The sequence below is a fragment of the Myotis davidii genome, unplaced genomic scaffold (genome assembly GCF_000327345.1).
Source record: "Myotis davidii unplaced genomic scaffold, ASM32734v1 scaffold1049, whole genome shotgun sequence".
Taxonomy (NCBI): Eukaryota; Metazoa; Chordata; class Mammalia; order Chiroptera; family Vespertilionidae; genus Myotis; species Myotis davidii.
In genome coordinates this window covers 108,180-134,751 of record NW_006299525.1, presented here as the reverse complement: position 1 = coordinate 134,751, position 26,572 = coordinate 108,180, and the positions used below count along the sequence as shown (strand labels likewise).

Sequence of the window (26,572 nt, the reverse complement as noted above, 5' to 3'; positions counted from 1 at the left end):
ACACTTCAACATCATGTGACAAACACTAGCTACTGAGAAAGAATATTTAAGATTTAAAGACTGGCTTCTGTGTGGCAGATACTTTGTTTATAGTGTAAGTTACTATAGGTACTGTTCTGGATTTAGTGATAACAGGGTAACAAACAGTAAATATCAACTATTTCAAGTAATTAAGAATACTTACTTATGCTCAGCACAGACGCCAAGACAGGTCTGACACATCTCACAAGTTGGCCCTTGAAACTTGGGATCCGTGCATTTACAGGCACCACACTCACAGACGCCCCGGCCATTGCAGATCTGTCCGTTTGTGGCCATGCATGAAGTCGTGTCCAGAGAGCAGTCACATGCACTGCCTGTGTAGTTGGGATTACATTCACACACACGACACTTGCAAACACCATTTCCTGAAATTAAAAATATCATTTCTCTTACCAATGGTAAAATATAAAAATCAGAGCATTGATTTAAAAGTAAAAATAAGCAATAATGTGAAAGAAAGTATATGTAAAGGATGAACTGATTCTCAATGCTGTCCTTTTTTATTTATTCACCAAGCATAGTTGAACATTTTTATTGTATTAGATGGGGATCCCATTTTATAATCATTTTTCTGACCTCATTTTTCTGACCCCTTTTCTCACCTCCACAAATTAAGCCATTGGATCTATCACAGTTGAAATTATCACACTCGCAGAATTTGCCAGAATAAATTTCATTTGTATTATCCCTCTTCCTACAAACACACTGTCCACAGACACACTCTCCGTTGTTACTACAGATTTCTGAACTGTTTTCTTTCCTGCAATAGGCATCCATATCTTCACTGTTAACTTCATCTGTGCTACATTCACAATGTCTGCCAACACGTCCCTCATTGCACCTAAAGAAAGAGTCCAAAATTTCAATTACATAAAAGAAATAACAAGTTAAGCTGTGAGAAACAATGGGAGAGGAAATAAGACTGTGAACAATATCTTTAAGCTACAATTATATTACATGGGAGTGTTTGTGTACCCAAAAGTGCACATATGCACAAATACCAGCCGTTCAAGTTCAGATGCAGGGTCTAGGAAAAAACCTTTCTTCAGGAGAGTAACCATTTTAACTAAAATGAAAATATAATCTAGCAATTAACAGGTGAATAAAACATATAGGAACAGGATAAATTTATTTTTAAAGGGTATGTTTTCAAATGATACCCTATTACATTTGCTATTATAGGTGAAGTAACTAAATTTAAAGCCACAGTGCAATTGTTAATCTAAAAAAGTACAACAAACACACTATAAAAGTGCATGGAAGTTGAAGAAAAACACTGAGCTTATCACTTGAACATACTGTTTAAAAATAAATATATCTTATGGGTCCAGACTTTTCAGACACACTGTATACTTTTAAAACACAATGCTTATAGACACTGACTACACTAATTCTGTATCTGGTAAATATAAAGGGATGGAAGGCAAAACATTTTCAAGGTAATTTTTTTAGTTAAATATTTTGCAAAAAATGGGTCTACATGTCTCATGATACGTACATGAAAAATAAAAATGTAACATTTTAATTGCTATTTAAAATTGATAGTTAATAACTGATAATGAAATAAATTTATTTTTTTCTTGTGATTAAAACCCTATAAGCCCATTTGGGGCTGACATTTAATCAAAATACTGTCCCTTCCTCCTATGACTTTGCGGGCATATCCCTGGTGGGGGATGTGCAGGAGGCGGCTGATCAATGTTTCTCTCTCATTGATGTTTCTGACTCTCTATCTCTCTCCCTTCCTCTCTGTGAAAAATCAATAAAATATTTAAAAAAAAAAAGTTAATTTGATTCTAAATTCTGAAATACTATTTTCTTTTTAATTTTGCAAAATGTATCCTTTCATTTACTTATTTTGTTGTTGTTGTTAATCCTCACCCAAGGATATTTTTCCACTGATTTTTAGAGAGTGGAAGGGAGGGGGAGAGACAGAGAGAGAGAAATATAGATGTGAGAGACACATTGATTGGTTGCCTCCTGCATGTGCCCTGACCAGAGCTGGGGATCGAGCCTGCAACTTAGGTGTAGTACATGCCCTTGATAAGAATCAAACCCGGGACCCTTCAGTCCATAGGCTGATGCTCTATCCACTGAGACAAACCAACTAGGGCCAAAATGTATTCATTTTTTAAAAATTATTCCAACAATGCAGACATATATGCAGTACAATGTGAACATCCTTTACTGCTTCCTAATTCCATTTCCCAGATAAAATCACCATTATAAATTTGGTATATTTTTCCAAAGCATCTTTATAAACATATTTATATAAGCTTATTTTGCTCTAGAAAACTCAGAGCAAAATCCAAACGCTACCTTAAAGGTTTGTTATAAATACATCTTGGATGGCTATAAAAGCTTTTATTTTAAAGAGCAGTCTTAAGAAAAAAGACAAGGAAGAACTTTCTATAAATAGTACATACAAGATCATAAAACTAATCTTGTGGTAAGCAACAGTGATTGGAACATTTATTTGTTCCATATAGAGAGATTTTTTCTGGATGTCCCAAAACATAGCCTGCCTATATGTTTCCAACACAATCAATACTTCTCTGTGTCCTTCTCGAACCACTTCCAGCTTACCTGCAAGCTCCACACTCAAACGTTCCATTCCCTTCGTGACACTTTGGACTGCTAGGGATGCCTTCACTTTGGCAGTCACACTCACAGATGAACTGAAGAATAATCTCTACTTCTTCAGTGAAGCCCAGAGGTTTAATTTTAATGGTTTCAGAATTCTTATTTGGACATTTATTTGAAGTTATGCTAATTTCAAATTGAACCTTAAAGGGGAAAAAACAAAATTAAGTTTTAAGTTAACTAAACAATTTAAATATACTAAAAAATATTTTTAAAAGCTCTTCATTTCTTTTATTCTCAAATTACAAACTAGATTGCTTATATAAAACAGCAATATTTTTCTTTTCTTCAGAAAATGTTTATACAACCTACCTCATCTCCAATGGAAATATTGGAGCATTTTCTTCCATTTTCCCCTGTTCCATTCACCCCATTTTTGCAGTAAGATTTGTAATTTATTGTTACTCCTTCTGGCAATTTGCTGTTTTCCAAAATTACTTCTGAGGAAAGGGACTAAAACAAAGACTAATTACACATAGGAAAGGCAAACAAAATGCTACTGTAAGTTGAATGCATAAAACCAATGGGCCCATTAAGAAAACAGTATCCTATATAATAAAAGCCTAATATGCTAAGTGTCTGGTCGTCCATTCAACCAAACCATAATATGCTAATGATATGCTAAGGCCACTCAACTGCTCGCTATGACATGCACTGACCACCAGGGGGCAGACATTCCAACCAACAGGTTAACTTGCTGCTGGGGTCTGGCTGATAGGGACTGAGCGAGATGGGCCAGATATGCCCTGGAGCCCTCCCACAGTCCCTCCTGGGCTGGTCAACCTCCTGCATCCCTCTCCAGTCCTGAATGTGCACTGGTGGGGTCCCTCAGCTTGGCCTGTGCCCTCTCGCATTCCGGGACCACTCAGGGGATGTTGGAGAGCTGGTTTCGGCCCAATCCCACAGGCCAGGCCGAGGGACCCCACTGGTGCACGAATCCATGCACCGGGCCTCTAGTAATTTAAATAAAATGTTTAAAGCCAAATCCTGGGTGCTTAGAAAACCTAGAGAAACAGGCTCTAATTAATAAGGACCAATTCTTCAAAATAATGTACATGATTGAAAAGTAAGAGTATTTGTGCTTTAATTACTAAGTCAAATGTTAATGATCATATAGCATAGAAACCTGATATTAATTATGAGGACTCCTCATAATTTTCTTACCCCGTTGCCAATATGGCCCTATGACTTCATCTAACACGGGACTAAGGTAAACAATCTACTACACAGTCTGAGAACAAATTTCCTTAGAAATTATGGTACCCCTGGCCAAAACAAAAAAACACACAAAACAACAACAAACAAACAAACAAACAAACACACACCAATAGCTCCAAGTAAGAAGGAGTCAAACCAGTGATTTATTAGAATATGAGACTGCTCCTGACAAATGCAAAAGGCTATAGCTTGTACACACACCTACACGGGTGAGAATTTATGCTGTTAAGATGGAGAACTATAGGCAAGATATGAAACAACTAGAATATTGAAAAACTTTGTAAAAACCTCTCTTTTTGAGTAGGGTCTTCCTAAAACACTTTGGGAACCCCTGACATGAACTAAAAAAATATATTTTAAAAATATCTAAAACTCAACCTGTCAAAGGAAGAAGAGGAGTAGAGATAATGTATGCAGCACACAATGGTTACCGTAATGTTACAAATGCCTTCAGATTACTTAAATGATCATTAAGTACTGGTTTATATTAATCATTTTAAGTAATCTGAAGGCATTTGTAACCAATACTTAATGAATATCACTAAAGGTACTCTGATTAAGCTCTAGACAGAGCAAATAATTCCTCTTTAATTTCAATTCAACTTCCTTCCGTGTGTGTGTGGGGGGGGGGGGATCTTATAAATCCTTTTAAAATAGTTGTCATACATATATTTAAATTATACTTTTTTAAGAGAATGTGAGATTTTCCTCCACATATATAGAATTTAAACTTTATGTTGTCCTCTGTGTTTTGTTATATTGTGTACGAAGGGAGTTTTATTTCTTTGAGCACAGTCCTCTCAACAGGGTACTGTCCAAATAGATCTTATTTAAAATGTACTCACATTGTATGCATCAATGATCAACTGAATTACATTGCTGGAATTTGCAGATAATGTTCCTACTGCTGACTTAGGGATCAAATTTTTCAGTTCCTGCAATTAAAAGATAAGCACATAAAATGCAAATATATCCATTCAACAACTAGTGAATACTTATTTTTAAATGCCAGTACCTAAATAACGTGGTCTAGAAGTTTGATGTTTTTATCTCACATATATATTTACCTTGTAAACGGGCTGAAATTCTTCAGTAACTGCAAAAATCGTCTGAATGTTATTTTCACTTAATTTCTGGACAAGGTGAGCAATAGAAGGATAATCCTAAAAAATTAAGTAATAAAATTTAGTATGTAATTACATCCAATCAATACATTTTTAAGTCATTTTTGAAAATCAAATTGCATATATGATTGGATCACTCACAGAAGACTGCTTGAAATAACACAAGCAGTGTGTTGAAGTGGATGATGTTATGTGTTTCTACTCTTCTCTCTTTATGTATCAAAATTTCCATAATAAAAAAGGTTTTATAAAACAATATTTTCTATGTATATTAAATGTCAGAACAAATAAATTAAAGAATTGCCAGTAATTAAAGATTGTATTATCTGTCACTTAAGAAAAAGACCAAGATTCACCAAGGTTTAAATTTTTTCCAGACTAAATAATTGGCCAATCTTTATTTTTAATAGAAGCAAGGTGCCTATTTGTAAAACTCACATGTAAATAAGATAAGGAATGTTAAGACTATATTATTTGTTTATAAATAATATCACATTTGCTAACAAACGATGCATACAAGTGAAAGGAGAAGCAGCCATTGTCCAGGCATGGAGAAAATGTGTCTAAGTAGCTCCTTTCACCCTACTGAGGCCCTGTCTAAGTGCAAGGAAGCAAGCACAAAGCCACATCTATAGAAACAGCAATACTAGCTTTCCTGAATATTAGGTCAGGATCCATACTTGCCAAAATAACAAAACCCAAACCCTTATGGACAAAAAGAGGCCACATAGTAAACCTGACAAGCTCAGGAGAGGCCTACATGGCAGCCTTACAAACTCACCTAAAGTAACCACATAGGATTGTCTGAATTTAAAGCTTTTTAACTAAAAGCGCTTTATGGAGGGTAGTCATGTCCTAGGCGGTATCTTCCCTGACAAAAGTCAATCTTTACCTTAACCGAGCCTACTGTCTTTTTGCATCTATGACATCATATCTTTGGAACGTCTAAGTAATTTTCCTTTTTCTGGACCCCTCAAAGCACAGGTATTGTTCTGTGAAGACCACAAATCCCCTTACTGTTATTGAGTTAATTGTTGACTGTTAACTATCTTATATCCACCTAAGTAAAAGAAGTGTGTGTCTATCATTTTACTTTTTATCCAATCCCAGAGGTTGCCTGCTTTGCTTTCTCCCACTTCCCTAATCTATCACCAATGGATTTCATGGAACCTACTTAAGTCTCCTTTTTTCAGTGTAATGCATAAAATAAGGTACAAAACTGCCATTCTCCAGAGCATTATCTCAATCTGTTGAGACTTTGCTTCCTACCAACTGTTGACAGTATGGCCCAAATAAACTCACAAAAATTCTTCACAGGTTTGAATGTTTCTTATGTTAACACCCTGAAAAACCCACAAGCCTGTCACCCACACTTATCTTAGTGTTATAAACACTAAAATCAACATGATTCCGCTCGATGTGTAAGGAAGTAAGCACTTACATAATAATGGCTCATTGTGTACATATCATTTTCCAGGTGACACTGTCCATCATTTGGTAAAACAATGCCACCAAGTTTCCCATCTCCAGCAAAGTGAAACCCAGCATCCGTAGAAAATACCAGCAGCCGTGTAACATTCCTCCAGCCAATCAATGACTTAAAAAGAAAAGGATTAAAATTCTAAAATACTACTCACAATAATTCATATATGCTACCATTGTATTTTTAACCTTATTCTGTATCTTCTTTACCCTCTCTTTGCACAATGGTAAAACTATTCTTGTGATAAATACATAGAACCCATTGAATAAAGCTCCTCTAACCACTGTAAAACTATATTTTGCCTGGTTGCCCATTTATCTCAGCTGTTTTAAAAACTATATCTTTTAAAATCAATGTCTTACTCCCACTAGGAGGTAAGCAAACTAACTCTATGTGTGACAGGGACCACATCTGGTTTTGCTTATCTTCCTATCTGTAGCAGCTAGCACAGTGGTTAGCACATAGTACATGCTTCACATCATGTATTTGCTAGGTAAATAAAAATGTCTCAGCCCGTGCTTTCTTTAAGAAATATATATTTTATTGATTTCAGAGAGGAAGGGAGAGGCGGAGAGAAATAGAAACATCAATGATGAGAGAGAATCATTGATTGGCTGCCTCCTGCATCCCCCGACTGTCCCCACTGGGAATGGAGCCCACAAGCTGGGCATGTAAACTGGGAATTGAACCGTGACCTCCTGGTTCTGACCTCCTGGTTCGTAGGTCGATGCTTACTGAGCCCTGCCCGACAGGCTCAGCCCATATCTTTACCTTTCTGATGCTGTCTTGTTCCCTTCCATCCTCTATCCTTGCTCTATCTTCTACAGCATATACCTCCTTTAGGGCCCTCCATATTAGGCCTTCCTTTTTAGAGCACAGGAAAAAAAATTCTCCAAAGACTTGCCCTGCTTAATTCCATCAATCTAACACATCAGTACTGTTTACTTACTTATTTTATTTTATTTTCCACAAAGAATTTAATGTAGTCGTAAAATCTTTTTCTCTCTCAGTAATTTTGTAATTATGTTTATCTAAATTTACTGAATACATCTGTTTATGTCCTCATAAGACTGTAAATTCCTTGAAGGCAGAAATTAAGTTTATTAATGCTGGCAACTCAGTGGAACATATGTCTCTTTTGCATCTAGAGTGAGTGAACAGTTACTCTCAGCGTAACAATCAGAAAGATAGTAGTGGCCATAAATATTATGGCTTGCTTTAATCCCACAAGCTGAGGCAAAGTCAGAGGTAGCCCAGAGAATGCTCTCTCTCACCAGTGAGCTGCTAACAGGATCACAAATGAATGGCTGGAAAAAAAAGAGTTGTCAGGCTAGGCACTACCTAAATTACTCTTTCTTTCCCTTTAAAAGCAGGCTACCTTTAAATTGCAACTACCCAGAGAGATGTCAAAAGTAACAATATTATATTAGTTAATTATCTGCTGAGTGCTTAGTGGCACTTTAGATAGATTACTATATTTAAATTTCATAATATGCCTAATGAGGTATATCTATTATTATATCTTCTTAAAGAAAAGGATACAACCCTCTAGAATAGCTAAGTAAATTCCCTGAGATCAGTAGTGACGGAAAAATTTGAAGTCATGTTCTAATAGTCCAAAGACTACTCTCTTAATCACTATACCACGGTGTTATATTATATTATTATCTTAGATATCATTAGCACCCTAGCAAAAATTGTTTGAAAAGTAACCATTAAGAAACATCTGGAATCAAGGAGGGACTTCTAGGGAATAGGAGTACTACAAGAAAAAAAAGGGAAGGAATGATACAATAGTAGGTACTTAAGACAAAGATTACCCAAGTGCCTATCAATAGACAAGGGGATAAAAAAGCTGTGGTGCACACACAATGGAATACTACTGGGACATAAAAAAGAATGAAATCTCATGAATGGACCTAGAAGATATTATACTAAATGAAATAAGTCAGATAGAGAAAGACAAATACCAATGATTTCAGTAACATGTGGAATCTAAAGAACAAAATATACAAATAAACAAAATAGAAACAGACTCATAGATACAGAGAACATACTGATGGGTGACAGAGGGGAAGAAAATTGGGGGATTGGGTGGAAAAGGTAAAGGGATTAAGAAGTACAAATTGGTAGTTACAGAATAGTCACAGAGATATAAATTAAGCATAGGGAATATAGTCAATAATATTCTAACAACTACGTATGGATCCTTGAAATATCAGGGATCACTCTGTAAAGTACATGACTAGTCTTACTATTATGCTGTACATTATCTACCTCACAATGTTTTCTAATTTCAGCTTCAAGTACCTCACTATAAGGTCATCCCAAAATCTTCAGCTAGTAAATGCATCATAAAATTCTAATCACTAGTATAATGCTATTACTGAAAATCTTGTAATTAAAATTACAGCCCTAGCCAGTTTGCCTCAGTGAATAGAGCATTGGCCTGCTGACTGAAGGGTCCTGGGTTTGACTCTGGTCAGGGGCACATGCCCAGGTTTCAGTCTCTATCCCCAATAGCGGGCATGCAGGAGGCAGCTGATCAATGATTCTCTCTCATCATTGATGTTTCTATCTCTCTCTCCCTTTCCCTTCCTCTCAGAAATCAATAAAAAGTGTATATTTTTAAAAATTACAAATATTATGTCTTCTCAAAATATTATGTTCTCAGCTACAAATTAGGAGAAAGGTAAGTGTGAGAGAGAAACATCAATTGGTTACCTCCCATACATGCTCTGAATGAAGATCGAACCTGCAAGCTGGGTATGTGCCCTAACAGAGAATTGAACTGCGACCCTTTGGTGCATGGGACAACACTCTAACAAACTGAGCCACACCAGCCAGGGCTAGGGAAAGGTATATTTTAAAGATAATAAGCAGAAGAACGTTGATCAAAGGAAAATGACACCCGAGACAGTGATCCATTTGAGCACTTTTAATGCTACTGTGATACCTCAAATGACCGCAATTCCATTTCTGGCACAAAGCCAGAAAGTCAAGATACCTAGGTCTCTTCTAAAAACCTAGACCACCAGCTGAAGTGCCCAACTGTTTCAAACGGTAAGCATTCTGGATTTTTAAAACCCTGTATAAATGAACTAAGTGACTAGTTCAAATAGAGACATGATTACATATGCTTAAAGCACTTACGGTTGGAGGAAATTTAAGGGACTAAATTCTGTACTTCTCTGGAATAACTGAGTATGATATGATAATAAAGATAATTTTTCCCATTAACTGATAGTAAAATCACACTAAAATTCACACAAATAATATTCCTTTGTAGAAAATGAATGCACTGACCCCACAAACTGCAACTTGCATGATTGCATCAAAACCACCTTCTGGAGAATCCAAATTTCCAGATATGCGCTGTTTACCAACAAGATCATTAAATACTCCCCCTTTATCAGTAAGACTGAGCACATTTTTGTAGCTAAATGGGCTGGTGCAGTTCTGTTCACTTGTGCAAGGGTTCTTGAGCTTCGCTGGTGTTGTACTAATGTAAGGCATCACAGTTTTCTCCACAAATGAGCCAAACCCTGTGTAGGAAAAATGCATAAAGAGATATGGATGGATAGATGAATGGATAAATTTGCATTAAAAAAAATCAAGAATGTTACCACATGCAAGTCAATCTTTTTCCTTACAAGAAATAATAAGATTTTTTAATAATAAGGTTTCAAAGGAGATCATTACAATAGGAAAAATCCAGGTCTGAAGTGAGAGTAGGCTATACTGGCTGGTGCAATCATATTAATTAGTAATGAAATAGAATCTGAATACTCAACATGTTCATAAAATAAATCAACAAATTAATGACTAAATTCCTGAACACAAGCATGCATTTCATTATCCATTTGGTAGAATATCAGCCCTCCACATCCGTGGGTTTTGCATGTGCAGATTCAACCAACTGCAGATCAAAAATATTTTTAAAAATCTCAGAACATTACAAAAAGCAAACATTTGAATTTGCCATGCACCAAGCACTATGACGAACTCATATGAATAAGGTGATGAGTAGGCAGATCCTGCTGTTGCCTAAATGAAAATACCATCCTATATAATAAAGAGGGAATATGCAAATTGACCATCACACTGTCACAAAAGATGGTGGCGCCCACAGTGGAGGCGGAGTTTCCATAACACAAGACGGCTGCACCCACAGTGGAGGCAGGGTTTCCATAACACAAGATGGCTGCACCCACAGCGGAGGCGGGGTTTCCATAACACAAGTTGGCTGCACCCATAGCAGAGGCTGAGTTCCCATAACGTGCCTTAACGAGCAATCAGCAGGGGTCTGAGGCTGCATGGTGCTGGGCTGGGGCAGGGGACCTGAGGCTGCGCCTCCCCCACCCGGTGGGACTTGACAGGGGACCCTCAAGGTGCGCCTCCTGCCCCGGTGCTGGGTCAGGGGACCTTAGGCTGCTCCCCTTTCCCCCTGGGCCAGGGGACCTCAGGCTGTGCCCCCCACCGTGGCACCAGGAGACCTGAGGCTGCGCCTCCCCGCCCGGTGCCAGGCCAGGGGACCTAAGGCTGCGCCCCCCGCCTAACAGGGCTTAACGGGAGACTGGAGGCTGCGCCCCCCACCCGGACGGGGCTTGACGGGGGATCTCAGACTGCGCCCCCTCTGCCCAACGGGGCTTGATGGGGGACCTGAGGCTGCGCCTCCCCCACCCGGTGGGACTTGACAGGGGACCCTCAAGGTGCGCCTCCTTGCACCCTCCACCCAGCGGGGCTTGACAGGGACCCTGAGGCTGCGCCCCCTGTCTGGCGGGGCTTGATGGGGGACCTGAGGCTGCACCCTCCACCCTGCAGGGCTTCACAGGGGCCCTGAGGCTGCACTCCCTACCCAGCAGGGCTTGACAAGGGTGGGGCTGGCCAGGTCTGGATCTCACTCAGTGAGGGTGGGGCTGGCTGGGTCTGGGTCTCGTGTGATTTTGAGGCACCACGGGTGGGCGGGGACTAGACTCTGGGTCCCATGGTGTGCCCCAGACTCTGACAGAAAGAAGATTTTCATATACATTTTACTAATTTTCTTTCATCTCTGACACTTCTATTATAGAGAATGGGCAAATAGCAGTATTAAAATATTTCCTCTAATTAATCCCCTTTTAATGAGCATAAATTTCATGCTCTGGGCCACTAGTTCTTTTTATAAGGGACTTGAGCATCCTTGGATTTTGGTATCCTGGAACCAATAACCAGTGGATATGAGGCAAAACTATAATCTGTGTCAAATAACATGGTAGTATGCGTAACAGAGGAATAAGAAAACAGAAAAATTATTAGATGTGTGACAAAATTATCAGTCCTTTCTGAAAGAAAAGGCTAAAACCTGACCTTATTTACCTCATAAGTATGTGGTGAAGAACAAAACTGCCAAGATTTATACAAATGAAAATTATTTTTTCAATATCCCCACCTATTCGGAAGTCCGAAGTAATCCTCTTCATTTCATTCATCAGATCTGTTCCAAGACTTTTTACATTCTCCAAGTCATCTTTCATAGAGTAAGAAAGGTCCATTAGGTAGTAGAGATCAATGGGATAGTCTTCAGCTCTCTTGAATTTTAATGCAAATGTTTGAGGCTCCCCTAATTAAACAGATATTAGAAAATGAAATTAGCTTGTTAACAATAAAAGCAATGAGGAAAACCAAATAGACTGTATTTGCAAGGTAAACACCATAAAATGAAATGTATTGTTGCTGTATTTTTCACAAAATTCCATATGTAATACAATGGGTGTGTATTCAATTTCATTCACAAATATTTAAAATGCCAGAGCCTGGGGATACAAGATGAAAAAGACAACATCCCAAATCCATAGTAAGTAAAACAGACAAAAATGGTTGATTTATAACTAGCACAGAGGAAAACAAGTAGATGGAAAAACATAAATGAGACTGGGGTGGTTGAAAAGGGCACATTATAAGGAACACCTGACTTTTTAAAGTTTGAAGTTCTAAATCAAGACTGTTCTCTGTTTAATGGGATCCTACTATATGCAAATAACATATTCTATTTTTTTACTTTAGAAAACCTGGTAAAAAGTTTTAAAAATGACTTACAGAGACAAAGAGACTTGTTAAGAAACAGGAAAAATCTAAGACAGTGAAAGTCTGAATGGAAACAGTGAGGAAGGAGAAGAGAGATGAGTAAGAGTGGTAGGTATAATTCACTTAGAAAATACACGAGAAGGTTTGAGTGGAAAGAAAAATCATAAAAATTTTAACTTGTAGTCCTAGCCAATTTGGGTGGATAGAGCATTGACCTGTGGGTCTAGGCTTCTATTCTGGTCAAGGGCACATAGCGAGGTTGCAGGCTTAATCCCTGACCCTGGTCAAGGCACATGTGGGAGGCAACCAATCAATGTGTTTCTTTCACATCAATGTTCCTCTCTTTTTCTCCCCCTCTCTTTCACTCGATCTAAAAATCAATGAAAAATATCCTCGAGTATGGATTAACAACAACAACTACCTTGTAGATTATTTCTATGCAAATTTCTAGTATATAATTCAATAAATGGGTCTGAAGCTTAAGAGAAAACTCTGTGCGACAGTATACAAATGGTTTTAAAGCCGTAAAAGGAAAGCCTACAACTAGGAGGACTGCAAAGAGAAAGGAAGGCAAAAAGACACACAAAAAAGAGATTAGAAAGCAGTATTAAGAAAAACTACGAGTGATACCATAGAAGTCAAGAGAAAGAGCATTTCAGAAGGCTCAAAGGCATCAGTTGGTACAGAAAGGTTAAAAAGAAAAGAGCTTCCCCCCCGCCCCCCCAACAAGGGAACACTAGACTTGGTTGTTCAAGGTGATGGTAGAGCTTTGTCAGAACAGGCTTAGAAGCAAAAGCTTGACTGCACCAAGTTGAAGAGTAAATGGGAGTGGAAATCAGGGACACAAGTAATGTGCACCACTCTTTTGAAAGAAAGGGGATGGACCTTGGAAGGAGCGGGAAGAGGGCTTGTGTTCTGTTGTTGTTGAGATACAAGATTGCTACAGATTCTGATAAAAACCTTAGTAATTTAAAAATACTAAACAAATACAAAGGAAAAATATAGGCTAAAATGCTGTCTGCATATATGAACGCTTTTATTTTTAAAACCCATTAAATCTTTCTTAATCTTTAACAATTATTATTTCAAGTATGTATTACAAATTGTTATGTCTGGAAAAACATGTCTGAAATTTAATGTATTCCACATTTCTACTTGAGAGCCAGTCCACATAAGAAAATGAACCCTCAACAGAAACTGGTAAGAGATTTATATAAAGTTGTCAAAAAGCTCAAGTAGAAACAAAGGTATCCACAGAATTAGATTTCTTACCTGATCGTAATTGCAAAACCAACTGCTGTGGTTGGATCTGCGTAATATCTTCCGGTTTGAGCTTCTCTGCAGTTCCTTTGCTACGATTGGTTACATTTTTATTTTTCTTTATATCTTTGGAACCTCTGGGATTTTCTATATCATCTGGATGACAACCCTTCTTTTTTAAGGCTTCTAAATCATCACATCGTGCAGAAGTAGGCATTCCTTCTTGTAAAAATGTCTAAGTGACATATAAAATATAGGTATAAATAAAGAGGTCAAATCTTTTACTTAATTGCAAATATACAATCAAATTGTGCAAATCAAGTGACATATTGAATGTACTTAACTTCTGGTTTTTAAACAAAATGTTTCCTTCATCCAATCCATAATAAGTGCTCTTGTTTATAAACAAAAGTAGAGGCTCGGTGCACGAGTAAGTGCACCAATGGGGTACCCCAGCCTGGCCTGCGGGATCCAGCCCAAACTGGCTCTCTGACATCCACTGAGGGGTCGGAGAGAGACGCGGGAGGGAGTTTGGCCAGCCAGGGAGGGACCATGGGAGGGCTCCAGTGCGTGTCCAGCCCATCTCGCTCAGTCCCGATCAGCTGGACCCCAGCAGCAAGCTAACCTACCAGTCGGAGCATCTACCCCCTGATGGTCAGTGCACGTAACAGCGAGTAGTTGAGGCCTTAGCATATCATTAGCATATTATGCTTTGATTGGTTGAATAGCCGACCGGATGACCAGACACTTAGCATATTAGGCTTTTATTATATAGGATATTTCCCTGGAAAATAATACTGTTTTTACTAATATATTATTAGTAATTTATTATTTTAATAATACTTAGGAGTGATCTCAGTGTACATTTTAATTATGCCACCTTCAAATTCAGAGTATCTAATAAAATAATTTATTTAGTGAAATCACTAATTCAGCATGGTTAACATCCACTAATAATGTATATACAACCAAATATCAAATATTTTTCCTTAAGAAAATTCCTTAGAGGCCTCTCATATTATGTAGCATTCTCCACCATAATAACCTTAAACAATATATTGCAGAAAACATGTTATCCTAAAACCCTCTTTATTAATGATGTCATTTTAAACCAAAAGAAGAAAGCACAAATTTAGTATTGTTGGAGGTTTAAAACAATTTTAAGTATTGGCTATTACTGTAAACAATACGATAAGTGATTATATGACAAGGGTTATGAATATATTTCGACAAGGTAAACTGTAAAAATAGAAAAGATCGTAATGGTATGTAAATGGTACTTGTGGCTTGGGGCAAAATTCCCAGTAGTGACATGATTTCAGAATGTGTTATACATCAACAACTTAGACGGAAATAAAAATTGTATCAGATGACCGAAGTACCTTAGTAAAAATAAAAACACTGCTTTTGAGATGTATATAAAAGATTTTGAATAACACGTTTTCATGAAATGTGAGGAGGGGAAAAAAAAAATGTGAGTGTATGTGTGTATGATTTTTAAATGTGTACATATAACTAAATCAATTATTATAATAGACATTTGACATATATCCCTAAAATTTTTATATTTAGTAAGTCAAAAATTTTTTAAATCTTAACATTGGGAAAATGAGAAAATGCCTTTCATTTGTGGTCACTTATGTTCACTTTGATATGGTATTTTATGATCTACCAATTTTATGGTATTGTATATAGTTAGAACACTTAAATACAAAAAACAAACAGTGGTTTTGATCAGTTGTTTTTCAAGGGAAACATAAGCCTAAATGAGAACATTTAAATAATTAGAAAACAACTGGAAAAAAAAACGTGCCATGGATCAGATGGTTCAAAGTTGTACTGTTTTTATGTATTATCAAACTTAAATTACTACCTACTATATTATTACTTTCCAAATATTTGCCAATTCGGAAATCATAACATGTAAGTAAAATGTCATTAAACATATTCCAAAATAGCCTTTAATAATTGAAGAATTATGCTACACAGATCAAAGGCTAAACTACTTAAATAGTTTGGGTAGGATAACTGTCATCTCTGGACAAACTATAACCCTAATAAAATGGATATTGTTGATGATAGTAGTTACCACTCATTAGGACCTTCTAAGTGAAACTGCAATTAAGTTCAGCACTTTCTCTTTCCTCCATTTTCTCCAATTTAATTCCAGAATACTATTTTTAGGATAACAGAAAGTAACCAAAATTTTGAAATAACAAAACATTTTGTCTTTCATATGGTCAAACCAAATTCGACCAGTTATGTCTATTAAACGGATACTTGAAATGTGGAGGTCAAATGATTGAATAAAAATAAATAATAAGTTTTGACCTTCTGATATTCACTCTGAATAAATTATATATTTTCAAAATGACTTTCCTTCAATTTCTGTTCTAATCCATCCATTCATTTATTGGTTTGTTTATTCATTCCTTCATTCAACAGTCAGTAAGCTATTGTGGAAGGTTCCATGTTAAGCAATAGAGATGACAAAAGTGAATAAAATTTAAACCCTAACTTCAATAGTTTGCAAATCAATTAGGATGTAAATCAATTCCATATTAGTTTAACTCAAATATAATTAGAAAGATTAATTTATACCTCTCCCATCAATAAAAGGAAAAACCCTAAAATAGTCAAATTAAATGGCTAGAGTTTTAGGGGCAGCTATCCAATGGAAATATAATACATTCCACAAAGGTGAGCTATATATAAAATAATGATTTTAAAAAGTATTAATAATGTTGAAATGCTAATAAATCTTCAAACTTTGGTATTTGAGGCTTACAGCAATTCTCAATTTGAACCACCCATCTTCAAGTGTTCAAGTCACATGACATGTTGATCAGCACAACTCCAGACCATACAATACTGTACACAGAGTTGACCCTTATTCAACAAACATTGCTTTAAATGAAAATTCACATTGAGCTCTTCCAAGGATACAGTTGTGTGTAACACTAAATGACTAGAGAATAAATGGAAAGAATTTGTGCTGTCTTACTTACTGAATTTGTACACCATCCACAATTTGGCCCTGCTTGTATACATTCTCCACATGATTTGGCATTTGCTTTTAAACATCTATTTTCATCTGTCAGGGAAAAAAAGAATAGACCACTTTACTTGATATGTCAAGAGAGAAAATAATAAAAAATCAGGATATATATATGAACGTTAAATATGAATACTATGATCTAGATCTGCCCTAAAGAGGCCCCAAAGAGAAGTGATTCTGGGTTACCTTAACACAAAGCCATAAAAAGACGGTTATCTTTCTTGTCTTCTATAGCAAGGACTACATACAATTATTAATGTGCATTTATCCTTTTTGTCAAAGGCATAATTCCAGATCTATCAGATTGAATGGTCATAATTTTCAGTTTTCTTACAAATGGACAAAGCATACTTCATTTAAGTCATATCGCCATACCCTGAACAGTTTTCCCTTCATTTTTATTATGTTAAATATTTGAAAAGTTCATATTCATCCAAGCCAAAATCCCATGACTTATCAGGCTCTGTGTTCAAAGTATGTTTTACAATTCTTTAATCTACGTATCAGCATGCCTTTCATGTGGTAAACACTGACATGGACTGTCTCCCATGTGTCTTTTCAGATTATGCTCATTATGGAAAATTTGAAAAATACATCAAAACATAAAGAAAAGAAACCTTAAAATCAGCCATAATCTGCTCATAAGATATAACTACTATTAACAATTTGTATATATCTTTCCAGGCTTTTCTCATATAAATAGATAAAAAAATATCAAGAATGCATAATATATATAAATGAAATTGAGGACATACATTTTGTGTACGACTTCTTATACTTTAGCCTGAGTACCATTATAAATTCTTCAAAATGATGCCTTTTAATAATTGCATATTTCATTATATTGCACCCTATTTAGTGAAAAAACTTGTGTTCACACATCCTTACATGCACACACAAACCCCTGAAACACATATGTACATAGATGCACCCACTCAGATGATCCCATTCTTATAATATAAAACTCTATTTTTTATCATAGATTTTAAAAACATAGAGTTGAAGAATAATAATGGTTTTAAAATCCTTGATACACACTAATTTCTACTCAGAATTAATATTCTCACAAGCAATATACAAATAGCATTTCATTAACTGGTATTTAATTAATGCACTAAGTAATTAATATAAAATTTTCAACATCGCTAATATAAATTTTTTTACTCATTTAATAGGTATAAATTAGAATATCAATTCATTCTCAATTATTTAAGATCTCTCATTTTTTCATATTTTTATTGACCATATCTTTTGTAAATTTTCTATCTTTTGCAAATTTTTCTATTATATTCATATGTTTTTATTGGATCTCTACACATGATAAAAAAATTAAACCCTTTTTTATTTTCTTATTGTTGATGGTGTTTTGACATATAGATATTTTGGAATTTTTATGTTGTTGGTTTTATGAATTTCAAAATTATCAATATTTCCTTTACGATTTCTTTCTTCATTTTTCTGTGTTGTAAGACCTTCCTATCCTGAGATAAAATAACTGTTCTACAGTGCATTTTTTTAGAATTGCAGAACAGCATTCTATTATTTCAGATGTGGACGCACCATGGTTTCTAAGAGGATCAAATACATTTTTGTCTTTATTTTCCACTCCTCTACTAACAACGCCAACATTTTTCAACACTTTTTGATCAAAGAGTAGGAACATCTACTTGTCAATTGTTTCTGGTTTCAGTGTTTTAGAGCATAATAGAGAGTTCATAATCTACCATTCTACACTTTTCTTCTAAATATATTACATGTCATTGCTTTTTCTATGCTCAAATCACTCTATTACATTCTCAAAAGTCTTTTCTGTAGTGTATTGCTGCATCTTTCGCAGCAGGGTTCAAGATCTGAAGGAGGGGCCGATGCACAAATGAAAATGCTATACAAGAAATATGAATTTAGAAGGCATTGGGGGCCAGTTGGAGTCTCTTTCTTGAAGAGAGACACTGACTTCTGGCCTGGTCTGCTATTTATTTACTTGAATACACATTTAACCTTTAGCAATGCATACAGGCATATCAAAGGTAAAGTTTGGTAAACAGTAAAAGGATTATCAGGTCAGGGAATTGCCTTGAGCCACCACTATATCAACAAAGGAGGTGCTTAGCATCAGCCCTGCTAACACTCAAGGTCCAATTGCCTTCCGAGTTCCTTGGTGCGCTGACAGTATTGGCAAGAGGTGGCTTCCTGAAGTGTATTATCTCTCTATATAAAAGCCTAAGCGACTGAACGACAGGTCAACTGGTCGCTATGATGTGTACTGACCACCAGGGGACAGATGCTCAATGCACATGATTGTTTTTCCTCCTGTCTGGATCTGGCCTGCGGGGATCGGTCTGAACCCGGCTATCAGACATCCCTCGAGGGTTCCCGGATTGCAAGAGGGTGCAGGCCAGGCCGAGGGACCTTACCAGTGCAAGAATCTGTGCACTGGGCCTCTAAGTATCCTATCATTTTAGCATTTCACTTACTGACCTGCCTACCATCTTTCTGGGTGGCAAAGGTGAGGGGCCTTGCAGGCCATAGTAAGGACCTTGCCTTTTACTCTAAGTGAGATATTGCAGGGCTTTCAAATGGATCAGCAGGATCTGATTTAGGTCTCCCTGGAATATAACTGGTCAAAAAGCCATACAAGATACTGAAATGAAAACAAATATGATTTTTTATTTACCTGCTTGGCCAAACACATAGCAAACTGAACTGATGAGTCCAATCCAGAAAATCAGTTGTAAATTCATCTGAAATATAAAATGTACATTATATTTTAAAAATACATTAAACATAAAACATTTCCATCCACCTTATCTTCTGTTGATTTTATAAACATAATACCTCTCAATCATTTTTTTCTCCAGCCTTTCTCCACACCCCAGTCATTTTACCTTTCCTCTCCACGAACCTCATCTTTCACCTACATTAAACAAAATAACTTTCATAACAAATCTCCAGAATCTGTTCTTACTTTTCTTCAATTCACATATATTTTAACATATAATTAACAGTACTTCAAAAAAGAGTAACGGTGGTAAGTATTCCCTAACACTATAAAAGCTATTAACAGTCTTTGTCCTGTGAAATATCTATCTCTATTATTGCCTATGGCTCCTGGGGGCCAAACAGGCATATCCAGAATACAACATCCTCTTATAATTTTTTAACAGTTTTTATTTTTCCTCAGGAGACGACCAATATCCTGTACAAGGTCCTGACTCAATTTTTTTAATTACTTCTTTTTAAGAAAATCAACGTTTATGCATGGAGTTAATAAAATATTTAGTTTAATTCCCCACAATTTCTATACCTACAAACTAGACTCCAAAAAGGTGAGGGAGGGAGAGGCATAAGAAACCTAAAAGAGGCTTAAGTTTTACAGAGTCTTTAAAGAAAAATTAAATAATATTTTGTATATTAAGCAGAATAACCCAAACCATCATATATATATACACACACACACACACATACACATACATACATACACTAGTGTCCCAGTGCATGGACTCGTGCACACTGAAAGGCAATTAATTAGAAGAAATATTTTAATACCTCTATTCACGGCTTGCTAATGAAAATAGGATTCTATCGAGTCTCGAATCTACCTACTCCAGGACCTCTGTGAGGATCAAATGAGATGAGGCACAGGAAAAAACTTCACAAATATTTGGTTAAACTGTAAAATGTTTGCACCTGGCTATAAAGCAAGTTGGGTTCCTGGGCTGAAGAAACTCCAAGGAGGCTAGTCGCTAGGGAGAGGAAGCCAGGTGTTGCTACGTATGATGTTATTACCCGGCACCCACAGCATTTCTGGGGTAGGGCTGCATTTTTTCCCATGGGGGTCTTAGCAGCATTGGCTGCGATTTGGTGGAGTGTCACTCTGGGGTGGTGGCGGGCTGTGACCCACTTGGGGGAAGCCGAGTGTTGGTTTGTTGGCGCCAGGTCCGTGATGCCGTTTATTTTAAAATGGCCAGTGCATGTCATGGCAGCTCCTGCATTGAGCATCTGCCCCCTGGTCATAGCTACTGGTTGGACAGATGAACACTTAGCCTTTTATATATAGAGAAAACAATTTTCTGTGAATCAAAGTTTTTACTATATTAATCTATAACTTTCCAGAGTTTGTCAAAGATGGCTACGGCCAGAGGTCACTGATCCTATCCCTTAACTACTTTCTGCTCTGAACTAGCAGCCAGTCAAATAATTATGCATAAATATCTGTCCCTACCATATAAAAAAACAAACACAGACCAAAAAAATAAAAAATAAAAGAAAGGAGAGCTCTACTAGTTATCAAATAAAAAGAAATGAAAGCAATATAAGGTTAACTAGCAAGCAAAAAAAAAGGGGGGGGGGTCTTTTTTTACCTAACAAAACTTACTGCAGAAGACTGAGAGAAAACAGATATGGCTCTAGATAAAATGGGGGGAAATAATTTAACAACCTACATCAAAAACCATGAAAATATGTTTCTACCCTCTGAAATAGCAATCTAGCTATTGGGAATTCATCCTAAGGAAATAATTAAAAATATAAGAGGGATACACATACACAGTAAGTACAGAACTCAAGGGTGGAAATAGGTTTACAATTGTTTGTATGGAAATAATACAATAATCACTACATAATAATATAAGAATAAACTGTGTTTCCATATTCACAACTGTAAAGCAACTTTTACCCAACTCTGTATATTTACAATAGGTGAAAGTGCAAACATACTCTTCCCAAAAATAGGGCAATGGCTAATTGCACCAACTTAATAGACCTATTAGAGTCATAAGAATAATAAAATGAAGTAACATCAAAAGGTTTAAAGAATAATTTTGGATGCAAGGTATACATTAACATAACAGGTATGCAAAAATAACAGCATATTAAGTAACCCAAGAGATCTTCAGATGACAAAGAGCTGTACGCACAATATAGATAATGGATTTATTTGTTTTTTTTAAACTGTCATAGTCTTTTCTTTTATGGATGAGTAGCTGTGTGCAGTTATTCACTTGGTAAATTTCCTTCATTTAGCAAACATGTTTGTTGTTTTTTTTAAAAAAAAAACCCTCCATCTTCAAGATCTTACATTCCAGGATGCAATTTCCATAGCTCCCAGACAGTGCTTCAAAGTTGTCTTAGAGCACCCAGGATACTTGCATTTTTTCTGCTGTGAACAGTTGTCCCCTTTTCTCTATTAGCTTTCCAGAGAAAAGCGATAATAATGTTCATAGTCATCCACTTTGCAACTGTGCTCAGGCTAGCCAAGTTCTGTTATTCCAGGAGCTTACAGTTGTGCTTATATATCAGTGGCTGCATCCAAAAGACCAATAAAACTGTCACAGAAGTGTGAAATGCCTAACAGTTCACCTTTTAAGGCCTGCCTAAAAGATGCAACATGTAATAAATCCATGTAGGTCATAATTCTAAGCAACTCAAATGTTATCAATTCCAAAGCTGTGACTAAAAGGACCTGGAACATTAAGACTCTCAAGGAAACGCATGACTGTGACAAATGGAGCATCAAGGGCAGTTTCTGCACAAAGGCCATATATGGACTGATATGTGTTTCTTAGGGATACTTCTCAGGCTATTTCAAGGACTACTAGACTACCTTGAGAAACCTCTTAAAATATTACACACTTCAGAGAATTACCACTAAGATAAAGTTATTAGGTAACAGAAAATGTTTCCTAACATTCTTAGGTTACATAGTTTTAAAATATTTCTTTAAATGCCATCATCCTCCTATGAACTTTGTCAAGCCAAAGATCAGCCTTCTGAAAACATCAGGCCTCTGGAAGAGCTCAAACCCAGAAGCAGACAAATCAAGACTTTAATGTTGAAGCACAGCTGAGAGAACAAGGACAACATCCAAGAACAGCTCAAGGACAAATGTCAGCTCTCCTGTGACTGGTCAGCATACTGGCAAAACAGTCACTGGCTGGTGATGTAAAAGGCCAGGATTTCTGTCCAGAAAACAGAAGCCACAGGAGACAGAAGACAGAAGTTAAAAATAAAGAAGAGCGATGAGGACAATAAGGTTTAGAAGAGAGCATGGCTAGAAGTGGCCACCAGGAAAGTCAGCAGCAGAGAGCTGGATAGTGAAGAGGAAGTACAGAGAAGACTCAAAAGCCTTCCCACCCAATCATGACAGTCTTTAAAGGTACCAGATACTTTTGCACCTGTATGGGGAAGAAGGACACACCAAGAGCTTCCTAAGGCAGCACTTCCCAAAGTGTGGTGCAGGGAACAATTGCACCAGATTTACCCGGTGCCCACTGCACACATAAAAACCACCATCTTGGGAATGGGGCTTGTGCTGTACTTCCGGGAATTCTTACACTGAGAAAAGGTGGCCTAAGGAGTTTCCCATCAAGAACATTCCACATAGAACAGTATATATTAGGGGCCAACAGGGAGAGATGTCTTCAGATATTATCCTGACCCTATCTTTTGTAACCTCTTATATTCAAAGGTCTAGAAATAGTTGTCTACACTGGTCTCCAATTCAAAACCTCTTAATCCCTCTGCTATAATTAGTGTCCACTCGCTACCATGCATGTACAATTGCTCTTGCAAAAGAAAACTTTCCAGACCTTGCCTTACCCTCTACATTCATTAATTCATTCAAAAATGTCTTGACTGCCTACAATATGCACTTGAGGAGATACAGTAGCTTACGACCCACAAAAATTACATATTTAATACATTTCACCATTATTTCTTAAAACACTCTATTTCCCTGGACCACTGGTGTCTCTGAAAGTTCTTCCTCAGACAACTATGTCAGGTTTGTGCCCTATCTGGAGATACCTCAAGGAATTTTCACTTCAAAGACAAAAATTCAAATAATTACAAAATGACGTGATGGTTTCTATAATGAAGACAAAAACAAAGTGCACTGAGGACCCAAAATATGCCTGGATATGTTCAGAGGCTTCATGGGAATGGCGATGTTTCAGCCAGAATTAGACATATAAGAAATAGGTTGGCAAATGGAGAAGTCTTCTAGGTAAAAAGGTTTGCACATGCAAAGCCATGGAGTCCTGAGAAGAATTCTAATTATTTCTTTTCAACCTTAATTTCTTAACATGTTTGGGTGATTATACACCTCCACAAATGGAACTGTCTCACTCTACCTTTAGAGGAAGAAGACCAGAAAAAAGTCTATATATATAAAACCCTAATATGCAAATAGTTTGAATGGTGGAACTGAACAACCAGTCGCTATGAGATGTGCTGACCACCAGGGAGTATGCGTGAAACACAGTGGGCGTCGGCAGCAGGTGGCAGAGCACAGAACATGGCAGGCATCGGCCACGGTGGGATGGTGGAGCAGGTGAGTGGGAGCACCAGACCAAGGTGGGGCACCGGTTGCTGTCATCAGGGTGAGCCTCTGGTGGTTACTGAAAATTCTTTGCTCCTGCACACTGTGGTCCTGCCCAGCACTCACACCTGCTGCCGGAGCCAGCCCCACTCACACCCACTGCCGGTGCCCGACTTGGGCCCCGATCGCTTGGTGCCATCAGTGGATGCCAGTTGTGGCTGGTGGCCCTGGTCGCCCCTCAGGGCTTCCCCATCTCCCCCTGCTCCTGAGGGCACAGTTGAAGAGGTGAAGACACAGAAAAGAGTAAAAGTAAATGATGGAGCCAGGCCTCCTTGGAGCAAAGAGGGATGACATCCAGAGCACAAGGGGTTATACTAAAGAGAGGTGCAGCACCTTTTCTCTAAGTCATGGCAGGAGGTATGAAGCTGAGAGCATTCATGCATAGCAGCCTATGTTTTTTTCTGAAATAGGAAGTAAGGACTACCTTGAGAGAAAAGGAGATGGGGCTGAGGAAGGTGCAATAGGCACAATTATAACACTTGTTTGACTTGCAACTACCTTTTATCTATCTTCCCTGATGGGTTCTGGGCTCCAAGAAGACAGAGCATTGGTGTGTCTTATTCATTCATTGCACCAAAAGTGTTTGGCACAAGATCAATGCTCAAATATTGTATTACATTTTTCTCTGACATTACTCAGAGTAAAGAAAAGTTTCTCAGATTAGTCAATGTGCAGATCGTCTTTTAATGAAAAATAGTTACTGTGGATAACCTAGTAATAATGATTTTCAACTTAAAGCTAGATATAGGTTCCTATACATTATGAACCAAAATTAATTTACACATACAAGCAAATAAAACATAGGCACTGAAATAACAATTACTAAGTATCATCCAAATGCTTGTTGGTTATTACTGTAATTATCAGCACAAAAGCACAAAATTGTTTTTTAAAATCTTGTAGAAATGCTAAAATCACTGAGACTACCTCCCATCGTTCTCAGATGCCATATGAAATCACTGAATTAACCCACTGGTTTACAGGGCAAGTGCAGAAGGGGTGGGGTGCACCAAGAAATGGAGCTAACAAAAAGTTAGTAACAAAGACAAGGACAAAGCCAAAGGACTAGAGCAGTGATGGTGAACCTATAACACGCGTGTCAGAGGTGACACGCAAACTCATTTTTTTGGTTTATTTTTTTGTTAAATGGCATTTAAATATATAAAGTAAATATCAAAAATATAAGTGTTTTACTATGGTTGCAAATATCAAAAAATTTCTATATGTGACATGGCACCAGAGTTAAGTTAGGGTTTTCCAAAATGCTGACACACTGAGCTCAAAAGGTTCGCCATCACTGGACTAGAGACTACACCAGGCAGGTGAGAGAAAAGGAGCTCACGTAAACAAAGGAGGGAGAAGAGCTGGGAAGTAGGCCAAGAGGGAGGGTTTAAAACAGCCATGGGCAAACTATGGCCCGCAGGCCAGATCCGGCCCATTCGGCTGTTCTATCCAGCCCGCGGAGCGGAGGGTTCTCTTGCTCTCCCCTCCGCTCCTTCACCAGCAGCAGTGTTAACATGTATTAGTTCACACAAACACTCCATCCATCCTTTTGTTCCAGCCCTCCGGTCCAGTTTAAGAACCCATTGTGGCCCTCGAGTCAAAAAGTTTGCCCACCCCTGCCCTATACTGTGTACTTTATGAATCAATAAAAAATATAAAATTTTTAATTATAAACCTGTGTTTTCTATCAAAATTACTTCTTGCGTGAATTTCGGGACACCCTTTAGAAAAGAGGGAAAGGGGGGTTAATCATACTTAGATGTAGAACCTAAAATAAGTATCTAATTATACTGGTTAATATAGTTAGTATTTAATTAATAATTAGCATCTGATTAAACATATGCAGTATAATAAGGTTGTGATATTGTATAAAAGTAAGTACTATGTGAATGGTAATAATAATCAACATTGTTTGCAGTTGTGCTATTTCTAACCTTTATACCTTATCTTTTATTCCATATCTTGTCTCTCCTAATATAGATCAATCCAAAGTTTTCTGATTATAATTATGATTGAAAAAAAGGTAAACATTTAAACATAGTTACTTCTTTATTCAATTAAGTTGTTGTTGAGCTCCAGCTATAATGTGTATTAAGAATGCTAAACACTAGGTACTGCTTACAATGTGGCAGAAGTTGTTTTAAATTTATCAACTTAATTAAACTTTACATAACCCCTATGATTTTTTTTAGGATTTTAAAATTTTATTTTATTGTTTGAAGTATTACAAATAGTAGTACATATGTCTCCTTTTTTCCCCCACTAACCTCCCCCAGCCTCCCCTACCCCTCCGTAAA

At 37.1% G+C, this 26,572-nt stretch overlaps 1 protein-coding gene across 3 annotated transcripts in view; it reads right to left on the bottom strand.

Annotated features, from left to right (window-relative positions):
* ITGB1 (integrin subunit beta 1) overlaps positions 1–19,648 on the bottom strand; it is a 30,808-nt gene extending 11,160 nt beyond the window's left edge. For 2 of the 3 annotated variants that reach the window (XM_015571460.1, XM_006775263.2), the window contains exons 1-12: positions 19,569–19,648; positions 16,845–16,930; positions 13,849–14,071; positions 11,942–12,112; positions 9,817–10,055; positions 6,469–6,624; positions 4,971–5,066; positions 4,749–4,838; positions 2,998–3,138; positions 2,629–2,828; positions 645–883; positions 185–407 (exon numbers count right to left, since the gene is read on the bottom strand). In XM_015571460.1, coding sequence (XP_015426946.1) covers positions 185–407; positions 645–883; positions 2,629–2,828; positions 2,998–3,138; positions 4,749–4,838; positions 4,971–5,066; positions 6,469–6,624; positions 9,817–10,055; positions 11,942–12,112; positions 13,849–14,071; positions 16,845–16,930; positions 19,569–19,635 — 1,931 coding nt within the window. In that variant the 5' untranslated portion in view covers positions 19,636–19,648. The remainder of the gene's footprint in view (positions 1–184; positions 408–644; positions 884–2,628; positions 2,829–2,997; positions 3,139–4,748; positions 4,839–4,970; positions 5,067–6,468; positions 6,625–9,816; positions 10,056–11,941; positions 12,113–13,848; positions 14,072–16,844; positions 16,931–19,568) is intronic. The other variant, XM_015571461.1, reaches the window with a different exon arrangement.
* Positions 19,649–26,572: the final 6,924 nt, after the last annotated feature.